At 46.6% G+C, this 17432-nt stretch overlaps 1 protein-coding gene across 1 annotated transcript; it reads right to left on the bottom strand.

Annotated features, from left to right (window-relative positions):
* Positions 1-12853: 12853 nt before the first annotated feature.
* Positions 12854-16587, bottom strand: LOC123187014 (putative disease resistance protein RGA3). The gene has a single exon (XM_044598759.1). The coding sequence runs from the start codon at positions 16468-16470 to the stop codon at positions 13117-13119; it is 3354 nt and encodes a 1117-aa protein (XP_044454694.1). The 5' UTR covers positions 16471-16587; the 3' UTR covers positions 12854-13116.
* Between the last annotated feature and the right edge of the window lie 845 nt (positions 16588-17432).

Genomic DNA, 17432 nt, shown 5'->3' with positions numbered 1-17432 from the left:
GCATCTGACGGTGGCCTCGGTGTGTGCTGGGATGGCGTGCAACGGCGGCGGCAACAAGCTGGGCGGCGGCCGGTGCTCGGGCCTCGGTCGTTTTGCTGCTGCGGCGTGCTAGCGGGCGAACAGAGGCACTAGCGAGACATTGCGGAGTGCGGAGAATGCGTTAGGCACCAGCGGTGACCAAAAGGATCACCGGAGTGACGCCGGCGTCGAGCTCGTGCGGCGGAGCGGCTCGGTTCTGATAGAGGGGGTGGCTAGAGAGTGCGTACGAGCGCGGGAAGCAGGGGAGAAGATGACGGAGCTCACAGTGGGGTTGGAGACGGTCTCAGCGAGCTCGGGGAGGCGGAGACGGCGGCAAATCGACGGCGGTGATCCCCGGTGGCCGAGGAGGGGAACGGCGGAACTGGCGACATCCAAGGCTTCCGGCGCCTTCCGTCTTGGTGAGGAGGAAGAGGGGGACGGGGCGGAGCTCGTGGGCACAACAGAAGGGCGAGGGGGTGGCTGTGGCCGTGGTGGTTCTCGTCGGCGACTCTCTGTGCGGTGGCGCCGCGAGAGAGAGAGAGAGCAGGGGAGGGGAAGGAGATCCAGGGAGAGAGGGGAGAGGACGAGGGGGGTCCAAGGCCTGCGTGGCAGTCCCCAGGAAGGCCGGGGCGAAGCGGCAAGCAGGAGGTGGCCGTGCGCGTGCCGGCGGGCGTCGGCCACGCGCGCTCCAGTCCTTCTGGCCTGAGCTGGAAGAAGACAAGGGGGAGAGATGGGCTGGGCCAACAGTGTTGGGCCGGCCACTGCAGCTGGGCCGACTACAGGTAAGGCCAGGTAAGTTTCCTCTCTCTGTTTTTTTTTTATTTTGTTCTCTTTTCTATTTATTTGATCTGTTTTGAATTAGTAAAAATACTAACTCACTTTGTAAAGTCCTGAAAATAATTGTGGGCACTTTTGAAAATATTTCCAACAGCCCTCAAATGCTTTCAAGATTATTTGGACATTTAAAATATTTTATAGAATTTAAATGTCCAAATTCAAATACTTAGGATTTAATTCAAAAAAACTCCAGAATGTCCTAAAAAGTGTGCACCATTTTTGCCAGGGGTTTTAGCCCAAACCAGAAATGATGAACATTTTGTGAAGGCATTTTGGGTTTATTGAAACTAATTTTAGTAAGCCCTAGTTAGTTTCAGGGGAGGTGCTGGGGGTTTCTGTCATCCCCATTTCAAATTTATTTGAAACTAACATGATGCATGGATGCTCACAGATGCAACTAACTACTAGCAATTCTAGGGCTGTGACAACTCACCCCCACTAAACAAGAATCTCGGCCCGAGATTCAAGACGTGAGGTAAGAAGACAGAGGGGTCACAAAACTAATACAATCTTCTTGATCCAACTGTCCTTCTCGAAGATGTTGATTGCATCACCTTGATCTTGACATCTTGCTTTGAGAACTACGTCCAACATGACAATGAGAGAAAAGAGAAAACTCCAGAAGGATCGATCTTCTCGAAGATCGAACAACTCAGGATCAACTCACGAAATGAGACATAGAACATCTCGGGAGCTGAGAGGCAAAACTTGCATCAGGAGCGACAGAGGAAACAATTTGACGAGGGTTTCAAAGTAGCAAGGAAAATTGCCATGATTCCATAACGGGGCACCTCAGAGAAGGTGACTCGTAGTATTATTCCCTTAAGTGGCAAAAAGAATTACTTCTGATACAGAGATCATTGAAATTCTTCATACCAGCCTAAGGCAATCACAAACGATCGTTTGAAGGAGTTCGAAAGGTGACATACTTGGACTAGAACGAAAGATGTGGACTACCTTGTTGAAGACAACGCAATAGATGATTTTGCTTATCACCGGAAATGGATGGGACCCATGGTAAGTCCACTTTTGAAGATGATTCTAGACATCATGCTGAGGTGCAAGCTGGGAACAAAATGCAAATGCTGGGAATGATTCTGGTGACTGAGAATAACTCAACGAGGGTGATTTCACCGTTTGAATGGTTTTAGCTTAATCGAGGAAACCAAGAGCACAAGAATCCCTAGAAAGCAACTTCTATAATAAGTCGCGCGAGATCCTCATGAAGAAGATGGTTAAATAGTTTAATCAAGATACTACAATGATAGATCTTCCGGCTAGGTGTGTCGGCCAGACATCAACCTTGTCGGGACCTACATAATAGATCTTGGAAAAGTTCCAACCATCATATCTGCCTGAGATTCAGATCTGGTTGGTAACAGAATATTCCAGACTTATCGAGTCTAGAAGAAAATGAAAGTTTGCAACACAAATCGACGAGATGGCGTTGCGAGATTCTCGGGAAATGAACTACAATAGCAAGCTCCAAAACATGAGCTGGTTCTGCTACAAGCCTGTGAACACACTGTCCTAGACAAGCATGACCACATGGTAGTCTTACAATAAACACTATCGAGTTCCGATGGGGAACCATCATCAAGGATTACGAAGTCCTTGCATAAGGCATGCTCTTAAGAAGGAACTTCTCCTCCCTGGACAAATCAATTAGTGGCTTGGTGTGCTAGGAACACATATGGAGTGGAGGTAATCAATCTGCCAAACCATAGAATACTTCGCACGTATGCATGACTGATTTGGGATGATTCCAAGGAAAACAAAACAAACCTTTCTCAAACTCATGGCGACAACTTACATCAAACGCACGTGAATTAGAGGAAGTCACTCCTTGCATCCAAACATATACCTCATGAGCGGAACATGAAGGCATTGCTTATAAAATTTTCAACACTAGGTTGATGTTCAGCATGAATCATGGGGGAGACAAAATGCTGCTGATGGGCTCAACAACAACTCATCGGAATTTCCATATCACTGGACTTCCACCATCATGTGAACACGGTGATAGCATTGGTCAGACCAAATGATATAATGGTGTATGCTCGAGGGATCAACCACGGGTAAGACAACATTACGAACATCGTTGGTACTGATTTGACTTGATGATAGCCCATACTCAAATCAAAGATTTGGTAAGACAATAGGTTCAACAACTGATCACAGGGATCAATCGAGGAAGATATCATCTCTCTTCAACACACACACACAAGGATATCCGTTAGAGATGAACTAGGTGGATTAAGCTTTTATCTTCCAACTCTCCAAGTTGTTGTTTAGCTTAACCAACCAGCTCCGGGATATCCAACACGGATTCTTGGAGAAGGGGTGGTTTACAAGAAACCAACTGGATCACGAACTCAACATAGCGGTCAGGTGACAACCTGGTAACACTTCCGAGAAGATATTCGGAAAATCACGAATCACCGATATGATACTAAGCTCGAGACCAATCTTGCTTTTCAGGGCAAGATGATGTGATCAAAAGGGGCGAGGGTTTGGCAAAATCCTAACTCATTGATCGAAGAGTGCACCAGAAATAAGGACTAGGTAGCACGATCAATCTTAGGATGATGATTTAGTAACCAGCATGCTAAGATTGAAAATAGTGTCCATTAACTACCAAGCAACACAGTTGCTAGGAGTATTGATTTCACACAACATGATTCACTTGTCGGCATTCCGGTTACAATAACACGAAACCGAGGAATGAATAATGATAGCGAGAAGTATTACTGCGTCAAGAATTCATAAGAGGTGGTGCAATTCTCATGACACTCTTGACATAAAGATGGTAACACTCCAAGGTAGAACAAGACAAAAGCTGGATTGGCATTCATCCTGCAGAATACAATTGCTTTGACCCACCCCTAGATATGGATGAGGTACTGGAGTTTGTTTCTCCCAGTCATTCTGAACTAGAATGGCTTGACAGACCACAAGAATAATAGGCATCGATGAACACGAATGCACAACTATTCCTGACTATCAATTGATAGACTAGGGTCGGAATACAGCTGAAGAGGGTCAACTCAAGGAACATATAACTTTCTGAGTTGTGGATGCATAGATTAATATGTCGAACCAAGTTCAACATATTTCTTCCGGATAACCCATGCTGAAAGGGAGAACTGGCAGAATCACAATATGCATGGAGTACTCCTCAAGAACACCCTGGTTGTGATATTTTGATTCAAAACGAATTTCTGCCAAGGATGGTTCATGGCATTTGGAAGAAGGAAGTACCATGGACCTCGCGGACTAACGCAAAGGTTACTAATATTCTAAAGGGACTAGCAAATACTAACAACATGAGGTAAGTATGGTGAATCTCGGGTTCAAGACCCAGGAGTAGAATGCCTACTACTAAATGGCATCACGGGATGCTTTCGAGAATGGTGGCCAGAATCATCACACCGGGAACACATAGCATTGCTAGATTACTAGGTGACTCCCTAAACACCTAGGGTCATAAAAATAGCTCCAACATACATGTCGAGGCAACGGAGTACCTCAACAGACCGATTAGTGTGCTTATTCTGACCAAAAAGGATATCGGGAATGGAGAGAAAGGATTTGCAAATGCATCAGACTGTTTAGAGACCTGGGATGACTCGGACAGCATAACGGCTGTAAATGCTCAAAAGATTTGAGACAACCTGCAAAAATGGTGGTATAGCCACTCAACATCACAATATCAATGTTCTGAGACCAGCTAAGAACATATGGAAGTAGTAGGAACTGATTTGAGACTTGAACTCAACAATCTTAGGCAACTACGGTTTAGTAACACGTCATCCTGATAGATAGATGAGAAGGCCTAGTTCTTAACCCCCGTAGAAAAGAAGAGGTTGACTCAGATCAGAAGGCCATGAGGTATAAGGAGTAAAAGAGCCTTACGTTCCCTTCCACAATCAATTCCCTTACATAACTAAAGCATTTCTAGACACAACTTCGACCAGTTTGGCTTGGTAATCCTACAGGCAGTCAGGCTCTGATACCAACGCTGTCAGGACCCCGATTCAAGGTCACATCGATCCAGCATGTAACACATCATATCGCTTTGCGGCCTCACGCACGGTACTCCCACGGGTGCCACCTTACCTGGCCCGGGACCGTTTGCGCCTTTTGGCTCACGTATATGATAGTGTCGCTAGCATCCATATGACAGAGAACCCGGGCCGACATGGCTAGTCGTGAACCCAAAGCGGCGCTAGCCTATGAGGACAGGCATACATGAATCACATTGAGCATGTCGGTCAGCACGAGATTTATTCGGGCTGTAGCACTGGGCTAACAGGACTCCGGTAATCCGGGCTGTAGCAGGCTAGGCAGGACTCCGAATAACACGCGAGACATTTCCCCGAAGGGACAGACATAGGAACAACGTGAAACACATGCCGGCCAGTCAAGTGTCCAAGCAGTAGTGCTGGGCTAGCAGGACTCCGGTGAACCGGGCTGTAGCGGACTACTATCGCTCAGAATCACTAGACCTACATTTCCCCATATGATAGGCTGCTAAGGATAAACAACTAGATAGTCGGATCCCACACATACCAAGCATTTCAATCATCATACACACAATATGCTCGATATGTGTAAATACAACATGGCATCACAACAAGACTCTACGGCTCAAAGTATTTATTCATTAGGCTCCGAGGAGCGAGATATTACAATCATGTGTCTCATGACCCAACATTCAGAGCATACAAGCATCAAGCACATGCGGAAGCTAAACATGTCTGAGTACAGACATCTATAAATGAAGAAGGCTGAGAAGCCTGACTATCTACCAGATCCTGCCGAGGGCACAAGATCGTAGCTGAGGTATCAAGCTAAACGTCGAAGTCCAAGCGGTACTACTAGTGAGACTGAAGTCTCTCTGCAAAACATAAAATAGGCAAACGTGAGTACAAATGTACCCAGCAAGACTTACATCAGAGCTAACTACACATGCATCAGTATCAACAAAGGGGGTGGTGGAGTTTGACTGCAGCAAGCCAGCTTTGACTCAGTGGCTATCCTGAACTACGACTGCAAGCGACTCTTTTGAGGTGGCGCACACGAGTCCACATATTCACCATATCAATACACCACTATGGATCCACTTCCGTCTCCCTACGAGAAGGCCATCCATAGCACTCACGCTTATCTTGCGTATTTTAGAGTATCCACTTTCACTTGTCTATGAACTGATATAGGCAACCCAGAAGTCCATTTCCGCGGACACGGCTATTCGAATAGATGATGTTAACCCTGCAGGGGTGTACTTCTTCACACACGCTCTCACCACTTACCGCCGTTTACACGACATGTACTCGGCAACCTTCAAGCGGAAGCCCAGCGAGGGTGTCGGCCACAGCCTACCTAAACACTCAAGTCTCTAGTCCAGGTTTATCGCCTATTCGGGTTCCATCCGCAGGGAGTCCGGCCGAGGTTTCCACTAACGGCCCCGAACGATGTGAACAGGGTTCCCGAGACACCAAACGGGCGAATCGGTACACCGTGCCACGTGCCTACCGCAACACAGCCCACCCCTACGGTCAGCGCTGCGTGCGGCCCCCAGCATACTACAAACACCAGAAACTACTTGCAACTCCTGGACAGAGGACAAGGGTGATTAAGAAGCCGAGAGAGTCAATTAAGGATCCCAATGTGTGGTAGTAACTGTTTCATGGATCACAAACACAGAACTCAGTTCCTGAGGACGGCTGCAATGAGACAACCCACCATGTACTCCTACATGGCCTCTCACCGCTACCTTTACCAAATCGTGTTCACACACTTAGCTCACACACAGTAGGACATGTTCATCATCATTTCGATTCATACCCGATGAATCAGACCCGACTCAACTCTAAGCAGTAGCAGGCATGACAAACAAACATGAATGAGTAGGCACAACAGGGCTCAAACAACTCCTACTCATACTAGTGGGTTTCATCTATTTACTGTGGAATGACAGGTCATGCAGAGGATAAAGGGGTTCAGCTATCGCAGTATGTAACAGTTGAATCGTTATTGTCCTAATGCAGTAAAAGAGAGCAGGAGCGAGAGAGTAGGATTGTATCGGAATGAACAAGGGGGTTTTGCTTGCCTGGCACTTCTGAAGATAATATAGTTCTTCATCGGTGTCATCGAACTCATCGTCGAAACATCGGCTACCGAGAGGGAACGAATACCGGCAACAGAGAAGAAACACAATCAATGCAATGCAACAGTATGATGCATGAATGTGACATGGAAATATGCTGTTGATTGAGCTAATGCAGCTAGTAACAGAAAGGTTTGGGTTGAATTGAACTCAAGGTTCAAATTCAAATTCAAACTATGAATTCAAATGGTGCATTATCATGTTTTGGCTAAACAGGGAGGTTAAGTTGTTCAAACATGCATGAAAATGCCATATTCAGATTCCTTGAATTTTTCTGATAATTTTTCATATATAAATTATTTCCATTGGAGTTATAGATTAATTTCTATGATTTTCCAAAGTTTAGGACATTTTCTGGATTTCCTGATTTATTTTAATTCCAGAAAATCAATACTGCGTCAGCATGACGTCATTGTGATGTCAGCAGGTCAACTGGGTCGCCCAGGGTCAAACCTGACAACTGGGACCCGCACGTCAGTGTCTTAGGGCTGGCTTGGGTCACTGATGTGTGGGGCCAGTCAACGGCCACATCAGCTTGGTCAAAGCTGACGCGTGGGCCCGCTTGATTTAGTTAACCCTAAGCAGAAATTAGACTGAGGTTAATTATGGCGTGGGGCCCAGGTGTCAGTGAGCTAGGAGGGTTAACTAACTGCGTCATTAGCTCTTAATCTACCACATCACCGGATTAACTCCGGCGATAACCGGAGCGCGGCGGCGATGCCCGTCCGGACAACTCCGGCGTCGGATGGAAGCGAGGCTGGGCGCGTTCGAAAGCCGGTGATGCGGCGCATCTGACGGTGGCCTCGGTGTGTGCTGGGATGGCGTGCAACGGCGGCGGCAACAAGCTGGGCGGCGGCCGGTGCTCGGGCCTCGGTCGTTTTGCTGCTGCGGCGTGCTAGCGGGCGAACAGAGGCACTAGCGAGACATTGCGGAGTGCGGAGAATGCGTTAGGCACCAGCGGTGACCAAAAGGATCACCGGAGTGACGCCGGCGTCGAGCTCGTGCGGCGGAGCGGCTCGGTTCTGATAGAGGGGGTGGCTAGAGAGTGCGTACGAGCGCGGGAAGCAGGGGAGAAGATGACGGAGCTCACAGTGGGGTTGGAGATGGTCTCAGCGAGCTCGGGGAGGCGGAGACGGCGGCAAATCGACGGCGGTGATCCCCGGTGGCCGAGGAGGGGAACGGCGGAACTGGCGACATCCAAGGCTTCCGGCGCCTTCCGTCTTGGTGAGGAGGAAGAGGGGGACGGGGCGGAGCTCGTGGGCACAACAGAAGGGCGAGGGGGTGGCTGTGGCCGTGGTGGTTCTCGTCGGCGACTCTCTGTGCGGTGGCGCCGCGAGAGAGAGAGAGAGCAGGGGAGGGGAAGGAGATCCAGGGAGAGAGGGGAGAGGACGAGGGGGGTCCAAGGCCTGCGTGGCAGTCCCCAGGAAGGCCGGGGCGAAGCGGCAAGCAGGAGGTGGCCGTGCGCGTGCCGGCGGGCGTCGGCCACGCGCGCTCCAGTCCTTCTGGCCTGAGCTGGAAGAAGACAAGGGGGAGAGATGGGCTGGGCCAACAGTGTTGGGCCGGCCACTGCAGCTGGGCCGACTACAGGTAAGGCCAGGTAAGTTTCCTCTCTCTGTTTTTTTTTATTTTGTTCTCTTTTCTATTTATTTGATCTGTTTTGAATTAGTAAAAATACTAACTCACTTTGTAAAGTCCTGAAAATAATTGTGGGCACTTTTGAAAATATTTCCAACAGCCCTCAAATGCTTTCAAGATTATTTGGACATTTAAAATATTTTATAGAATTTAAATGTCCAAATTCAAATACTTAGGATTTAATTCAAAAAAACTCCAGAATGTCCTAAAAAGTGTGCACCATTTTTGCCAGGGGTTTTAGCCCAAACCAGAAATGATGAACATTTTGTGAAGGCATTTTGGGTTTATTGAAACTAATTTTAGTAAGCCCTAGTTAGTTTCAGGGGAGGTGCTGGGGGTTTCTGTCATCCCCATTTCAAATTTATTTGAAACTAACATGATGCATGGATGCTCACAGATGCAACTAACTACTAGCAATTCTAGGGCTGTGACAATGCCAAAGATGTTGCATCACCTTCACTTGGGCCCATGAGCCTTGTACGACCTAGGGTTAGTTTTAGGCTGCCTTGGGACGTCCTTCCACCTCCTTGGCCGCCATCCCTTGCTCCTATATAAGTAGATCCATCTAGTAGCTTTTTCCTTGGAATTTGTTTAGTTAAAAGTTAGCCATTGCAACTTCGTGTACTTTGTTTGTGTCCAACGACCAGACCAAGACCACTTACGGATCCCCACCATTATCAATACTTCATATATATTCGCAATATTCATATTGCTTTATCATATTTCTTGCTCGTTCTTCGATTGCTTGCAGGAATAGACCTTCGTGGTCAGGTTGATCGTGCTCCGGCGTGGTCAATAACCTCTCGGAGTTGGTTTAGCGATTGCTAAGGCGCAACTCGTGCATGTTTGTAGTCAGATCGTCAAAGTTGTCTCCACCAAATCGATAGTTATCATCTCATCGAAAGATCGGGACCCTCGCCCCTATCATGAACTAAACTTTAGCACCACCACTTGCCATTTTTCTCATGGGCTGATTTGAGATTTCAGAAATTGCTAATGGGTCAAGCCCAATTATTTCTAACATATGTAGTGATCTAAAAGGTCTTATACTTCTTTTCTAATTCTTATATTTCTTTACAGAGAGAGTATCTGCCCAAGTTCTATGAGTAGGATGTGTTTTTCTAGAGAGAGATACAAATAAGATGAGTTGGTTTGAACTAAGTCCATAGAGGCTAGAAAAGCATCTTTAATTTATATGCCCCAGCTTGTGATGTTTGTCACATGTCATAAATATCAAATTATGCATGAAACTTAACGGCCACACATAATCCACAACCATTTGTTGGGAACTATTTTAGATTTTCAAAGCATGGTTAAAAGCAAATAACTACTTATGTACACACACATTTCAGCTTTTTGGCACACTTTTCAGGGTTGGGGGTGTTACTTATTTTACATGTACCCCCTTTAGTGAATAGCATAAAACTATCATGTTTTGGGTTAGGATTTCAAAAATCTACTATATTTTTGTTTGTCACCTATCTGATTGGTGGTTTGCTGTTTTAGAAAACTCAAGTGATCATGTGGTTTAAAATTGATCCGGTTTATGACAGGTCGCACATGCTTCTACAAACCATTTGTTTGGTCGTTAACTTACATATGAGGCCACATGTACGATATCTCTTCCTTCCTCTTCTCTTTCTTCTCTCCCTTTACCGCCCTGATCTCTCTCGAGCACGACACCCACCTAGCCCCTCACGAGCCGCGATCCTAGCCTGCGACGACCTTCCCCTCCCCTCCCGAACCGGCGACGACCGGCGACGACCCTCCACCGTCGGAAGCCAGCAGGGTCGACGGCCGGGCCGCGCACGCCACATCCTGGCCTTGAAGGTGTAGGACTCGCCGATCTCGCACCGCTTTGACCTACTCCTTGAGCTTCATATTGGCCGGCGGACACAAAACTGTCTGGCAGTTGCACCTGTTAGACTGTATATATACGTAGCCTCTGTATACCTGTTGTAACATTGTACTGTACCTCTCGATACTACTATATAATGAGATAGCCACACCCGGTTTAGGGTGTCGAGCAGTTCCCCAAAACATAAGCTTTACAGCACCATTGCGTGGCTCCCTGAAGGCTGACAGACGCTAAAACTATCTAGTAGTTGCGCGGCGGCGACTCCCTGAAACTCGTCTCGGCCGAAAGACTCGAAAAATGTCTGGCAATTGCGCCATGGCGGCGACTCCCCTAGCCTCGTCTCGGCCAGCAGACACGAAAACTGTCTGGTGGTTGCGCCATGGCGGCGGCTCCCTGGGCCTCGTCTCGGCCGGCGGAGCAGCAGAGGCCGTTTTGACGGTAAGGCATTGCGGCGGCAAGGGGCAGGCATCTGGTTCCCTTTTAAAAATAATTACAGGGACCCAATTATTTTTTAATAATATTGCTGGGACCTGATTGCTTATTTTTTGCAAGGACCTGATTATACTTTTTAAAAATGTTTGCAGGAACCTGATTGCTTTTACAAAATGTTTGTGTTTATTCTATAAAAGATAAGGACATATTTTTAAATTTATAAAGACAGGGGGATTGATGATTTTTTATTAGAATATGAGGAAGGGACACTGACATGTGGGCCGCACATCTCAGTTAATGATGAAATAAATGGTTTATCTTATATGCGGACCCCAACTGTCATAAACCTGATAAAATGTAAACCACTCGGTTATTTGGTTTATTTGGAACGCTAAACAATAAGTGATAGTAGTGTGCTATTCACTCCTCTGAACTGTATACGAGGACTGCAGCTGTGAATTTAACTATGTTCTATCTATGGCACAAGATTTTCGGAAGCTAGTTTCTTGGACTTCCAGTAAATATTTAACTGACATTTCAGAACCTGCCACGGTAACATATATCAGAGCTATTGTACTAAGAGATGAACACATGGAATCATAAAGCACAAGTTAGATCATAAAAATTGCTACTCCCTCTACTGTTCACACATAGTATAAGATGTTTAACTTTGTTTTCTGATTCAAACGTATATAGACACATTTCAATGTGTTTGTTCACTCATTTCGGTCCATATGTTTCATATTGAAATATCCAAAGCATCTTATATTTGTGAACAAAGGGAGTACTTTCTAGCGATTAACAGTAAGGTCTTCTAATCTAAACAGTCAATCCCTACTTTCTTGAAATGAAAAACAAAACAAATTAACACGGGATCAAAGGATTCCTCTGAACCTGGAGTCGTGGGCCAATCATTTGCAGCTTTCAGCTGTGAGAGAGAAGACAAAAATACAGGTAGAATCATGCAATTCTGGAACAGATGCGAAGGTTTTGACATAAATCCAGAGACATGTATCAAGTTTTTCAACACTCTCAGCATCGTGCAGGTCTCATATGTAATATGTTAACCAGAAGACTGAAGTGAGGTAGTATGTACTCACTACTCCCTCCATCCGAAAATACTCGTCATCAAAATGGACAAAAAAGGGATGTATCTAAAACTAAAATACATCTAGATACATCCATTTTTATTCATTTTGATGACAAGTATTTCCTGACGGAGGGAGTATATATTTATGCATGTCCACTGACTGATTGACCACTGCAGACACGTTCATTTAACTCCACCAAACATATTCGATTCCGTTTCAGGTGTGCCAACATGATAGGTATTTTCCTCTTCTGAAGCTAAAATGCATAGGCACTAAAGGATCTGAACTAAATCCAATAGTCATGCATAACGCTCCTCCAATTATTAAATCGATCGACACATTATGTATGAGATAACTTGTACTCCCTCGGTGCATGTAAATTTTTCAAAAATTCAAACCTCACAAATTTTGATCAAGTTTATAGAGAAAAACATTTACATCTAGAATACCAAGCATATATCATTAGATTTATCATAAGACGTAGTTTCATATTTTTATATATTTGGTAGTGTAGATATAAATAATTTTCTCTATAAACTTGGTCAAGGTTTGCAAATTTTGACTTCTCAAAAAATCTATACACACTACATTGTGGAATGGAAGGAGCATCACTGTATGAGCATGCATAATGGAGATGCATGAATTGGTTAAAAGAAATTATGGTACAAATGCAACAACCCTTCAATAGTGTTCTTCTCCTTGTCAAGAGTGCCAGCATGGTGATGTGTACAACTGAAAGCGGTAAGAATTGTTTTTCGACAAAGCGATAAGAATTGTCATCCACAGTGAAAAGGATTTCCACACAGAAACTGAAGGAAGAAGGAAAACATACTTTGATTCCCACATCTCGACAAAACAATAAGGGTGGGTTCTAATCTGAACCATGATAGAAGTACAGGTAACAAATCATCAGAATCAAAATCACAGATCGGTATTTACAGCTAACACATGGCGGCACAATTACAAAATAAACTGAAAAATACCCACTGGAAGTAGTAAGAACGAAAGAAACAGGTGCAAACATAAAACATGAATTTTGCCATCAATGTTTTGTGTAGAGTAGAAATCTTCTCTCAGGAATTGACAGTCCTGTTGCTTGAACTTTCATGCAGCTTTGGGTGACACCCAACGAGATGAAGTGCTTCTATTGAGTTTGGCAGACCACAACTAGGCAAGGACTGGAACTCTGTGCAGTATGATATACTCAGAACCTTGAGGGCTGTGAGTCTCCAAAAACTTACTGGGAAGGATGCTGCCGTCAGTTTGGGGCATTTCTCAATCACCAAACGTTTCAGTGAAACAAAAGTACCCAAGGAGACTATAGAAGAGAGCTGTGGACAGTTGGATATTTGCAACTCCGTGACGGTAGTACACAGATTATTTTTTGTTGGCACCAGAAGAGATGTCATGTTGGGCAGATCTATCATCTCAACCGAGTACAAAGAGGGCAGCACCTGAAGAAGACTTCCCAAATTCTGATCTGATATGTCAGAGTGGCACAGCTGAAGCTTTTGGAGAGACGTAAAGGTGTGCAGTCCCTCAGCAGAAACAAGCTGCTTGCAGCCAGCGTTTATGTTTAAAACCACAATAGATTCGAGATGGCTTTGATGGAATAGTCCCCTGCAAAGTACACTAGTTGTGGAAACACTCAGTGTGAATATCTCTAATCTTGACGAAGAATATGGAGCAAGCCTCATATTGGATATCAACAATGTTCGCTCCACTGTAAGTTCAGAGACAGATGGGGGAAATGCAGGAACTTGAATCAACTTTGGGCAGTCTACAATCTCTAGCTTCTGCAGACAAGGAAATGGAACGGCCCTCACTTCAGACCACTCAACCAAGCTGGGAAAGTCATCAAACACAAGAACCTTCAGGGATGGAAATGACAAGTCAACTGTACCATAGAACTCATGTCCAATTCGTTTAACTGTGCACAGCTCCTTCATGTGTAATTGTTGGAGTGACGGCAGGAGCCCCAGTGGAGGTAGAACGCCCAAGCTCCTGCAATTAACAAGGTGCAAGGATTGCAGCTCCCTCAGCGCAGCATACTGTAACCAACTCGGAGCTGTTGCACCAAGATACCTCACAATGTGAAGTTCCTTCAAGTTTTGATGTGGCTGTAGGTTTTCTAGTACTTCATAGTCAGTCACGGGGGTGAGAATTCTACTAGCTGAACTCCATTCCAGTCTCAGCGCCCTGAGATTCTCTTTTCTTTTCATGTCGGTCTTGGTGGCTTCATCCTTGCTCAAAACATTGTCAAGACCTTTAATTTTTAGTTGGCCATGGAGACCGTTTATGCCATTCAGCTCCTGCAAGGCATGCCCTCCCCCCTTTTTAACACAGAACTCAACAGATCCCTGCAGATCAATAAGCCGACCAATGCCTGGCACCTGTGCAATGTACTTCATGTCGATTCCAAGGTGCCGCAACTTTACAAGCCTACTTATTCCTGCTGGAAGCTTATCAAGGGAACACCTGTCTGTAAAGTGCAACGTTTGTAGATGGAGCAGCTTGCTTGTCGACTCTGGAAGACTCCGAATGGTGCGACACAGGGACAGGTAACGGAGATGGATTAAGCAGGAAATGGACATTGGCAATTCAGTGTAATCAGAGTGGCTAATATCAAGCACCCGCAGAGTCTTGAGCTTCGCTAAGAAGTCTCCTTGAAGGCAATATGAGGAGAAAGAACGAGTTCTCAGAACTAACAAGGTGCGCAGCTTTTTCGGTAGCATGTTGATGGCAGCATTGATGTCTTGTACGCCATCTGTAGTGACCGAGATATGGCGCACCGTTGAGGGGATAGAACGGGTCATGCCAGGCTCAATTTGAAAGCAATCATTGGTTGAAACTGACACTGCAAGATCATGGATCAGGTCATGCATGATACAGTGTGTGCGAGGGCCCTGCCTAAGAGTTTGGAAGAATGACCGAGATAGGAGAGCATTGAAATAATCTGTGCCCAGATCCTCCATCCTTTTACCAGTGTCGGTTTGGGACTGTATAAAACCATTCGCCATCCAAAGGCGGATCATGGTTTTTTGGTCAAACTTCCAGTTCCTGGGAAATATGCTGCAGAATGCAAAGCATTGCTTGAGTCGTCCTGGCAGGTAACTGTAGCTCAAACGCAGCGAGGAGAGAGTGGCATCTCCGGAAAATTGCTTTTCCGAGATAATACGCCAGTACTTTGTGCTCTTTGTAGCTCCAAGCAGTCCTGCCAGCACCTTGACAGCCAAAGGCAACCCGTCGACTTTAGCAACAATCACCCTCCCAATCTGCTCCAGTTCATCACTGGAATCATGTGTGCTCCAGCCCCCAAAAGCATATCGGTGGAACAAGGACCAACAATCTTCGATGCCCAGTGGATTCAGGTGGTAGGTGTGAGATGCACCGAGCATGTCAGCAACCTTTGGTGTTCTGGTGGTGACAATAATTCTGCTCCCACTTTGGGCAGATTTAAGAGGAATGAGGAGTTCTTGCCATGTATCTTGGGGCACATCCCACACATCATCGAGAACAAGCAGAAATCTCTTGGATGCCAGAAGTTGAGTGAGTTGCGACTGAAGAGCTCCGAAGGTGGCATCTTTGTCAATGGATCCACGGTAGGCTGGGCTGGCCGAACGCAGTATCTGATTTGCTAGTTCCAGTCTGTCAGGCTTGGCGGAGACATGTGCCCATGCCGTGAGATCAAAGTGGCGCTGTACTCGGATGTGATCGTAGACCGACTGGGCGAGCGTGGTCTTGCCCAGACCGCCGAAGCCAACAATGGAGATCACCTGGAGGGTAGGCTGGTGGGACGAGAGCGGCTCTGTCAGCATCTGAACAATGTCATTGAGCTCCCTGCTGCGGCCAAACACCTTGTTGTCCTGGGGCGGCGCATCGGAGATGGCAAGTGGCAGACTGGATCCTTGGACTTGGTTGAGCAGAGAGGCCAAACTGGTTGCGACGGAATCCAGGTCCTTGAGGAACCACCGGGAGCGGGACGCCTGCCCATCGCTGCTGCTGCTAAGGAATCGCCTGCCCAGCCTGAGAGCAGAAGCCAGGGGATTGCTGACCTTTGGATTTGGATTTGGGGAGGCTTCGAGGTGGAAGGCGATCCTGTGGTACTCAATCTCATCAAGCAGGTCGTCGATGCCGTAGAAGGACTCCGCCGCCGCCGGAGAGCTGCCCCCGTCGTCGACGCCCCCGAGCAGGTCGCGGACCTGCTCCAGCTGGGTCGCCACCTCCCGCAGCTTGCCGCCCCCGGCGCCGGCGACCATGAGGCGCTTGGCCTGCTTCTCGCCCAGGGAGCGGAACTGCTCCGCCGCGCGCGCCATGGCCCGGAGAGCCTCCTCCAGCAGGAGATCCATGGAGAGGACGGCCGCCGGCTTGGGCGGATCGATCGACGGGAACACAACGGACATCGACATCGGCATCGGCGGATCCATCGAGCGAAGTCGCCAATGCCGTGGTGCTGGGGTGGGAGGGAGAAGGAGATGGAGGCAGCAGTGTGAACGCGCGTATGGTGCGGTGTGAACGCTGCCAAGGCCACCTCCACCACACTTTGTGAATTACTAGTACGAATGATAAAGCCAGGGGCGACGTTGGCCTGCCGCAAAGGTCACGCGTGTGCTCACACGGTCACGCCACCCATCAATTCTTCCCCACGTCGCACGCGCACCGGCACCCACACGTCAGCGAGACTACACGCAACTTCTTTCATACCTTACTACTCCCTCCTTCCATCTATATAGGGCCTAATGCGTTTTTCGAAGCCAACTTTGACCAAATACTAGAGTAATAATATATGACATGCAACTAACACAAAGCACACCATTAAGTTCGTGTGTCAAAGGAGCTTTCAATGATATAATTTTCACATTGTGCATGTCATGTATTATTAATCTTGACAATAGTCAAAGGCGGTCTTAAAAACGCATTAGGCCTTATATAGATGGAAGGAGGGAGTAGCAAATATGCCCGTGCGCTGCAACGGGAGAAAAATAATATCATACAGACCTAGTGCAATAAAGCATAGCTCAAGAACCCCTCCAAGTAGGTGCATGCCGTGCATTTGAACATAGTGTCCCATATATATCATCGCTTATCGTCCTTTCCGTCCCGCCGACTGTGGTCGTCGAGTACACCTAATAAGACCACCGTGAACATATCGTTAATCTTAAGATGATGAGTTCGGCCATCGCATGACTCACTATCATTCTGCGCTAGAGAAAGAAGTGTTTAACAAAACTTCAAAAATTAATCTCATTGAGATAGACGTGAGTGCCGTCATCCGTGAGCTACTCCCTCCAAACAGTGAAAGGAGAGGAAGGAAAAAAAAGGTTGTTTCATCCTATTACTCATTGGCTAGCCCTCATTATCTTTCTGACTACAAATAAATCCATTCTCA

Source organism: Triticum aestivum, chromosome 2A, assembly GCF_018294505.1.
Source record: "Triticum aestivum cultivar Chinese Spring chromosome 2A, IWGSC CS RefSeq v2.1, whole genome shotgun sequence".
Taxonomy (NCBI): Eukaryota; Viridiplantae; Streptophyta; class Magnoliopsida; order Poales; family Poaceae; genus Triticum; species Triticum aestivum.
The sequence above is the reverse complement of the archived record's forward strand: the minus strand, read 5'-3'. Positions and strand labels throughout refer to the sequence as shown.

What these genes read in the sequence shown, in the direction of transcription:
- LOC123187014 (XM_044598759.1), bottom strand. Translation starts at nt 16,470, where the DNA reads ATGGATCCGCCGATGCCGATGTCGATGTCCGTTGTGTTCCCGTCGATC.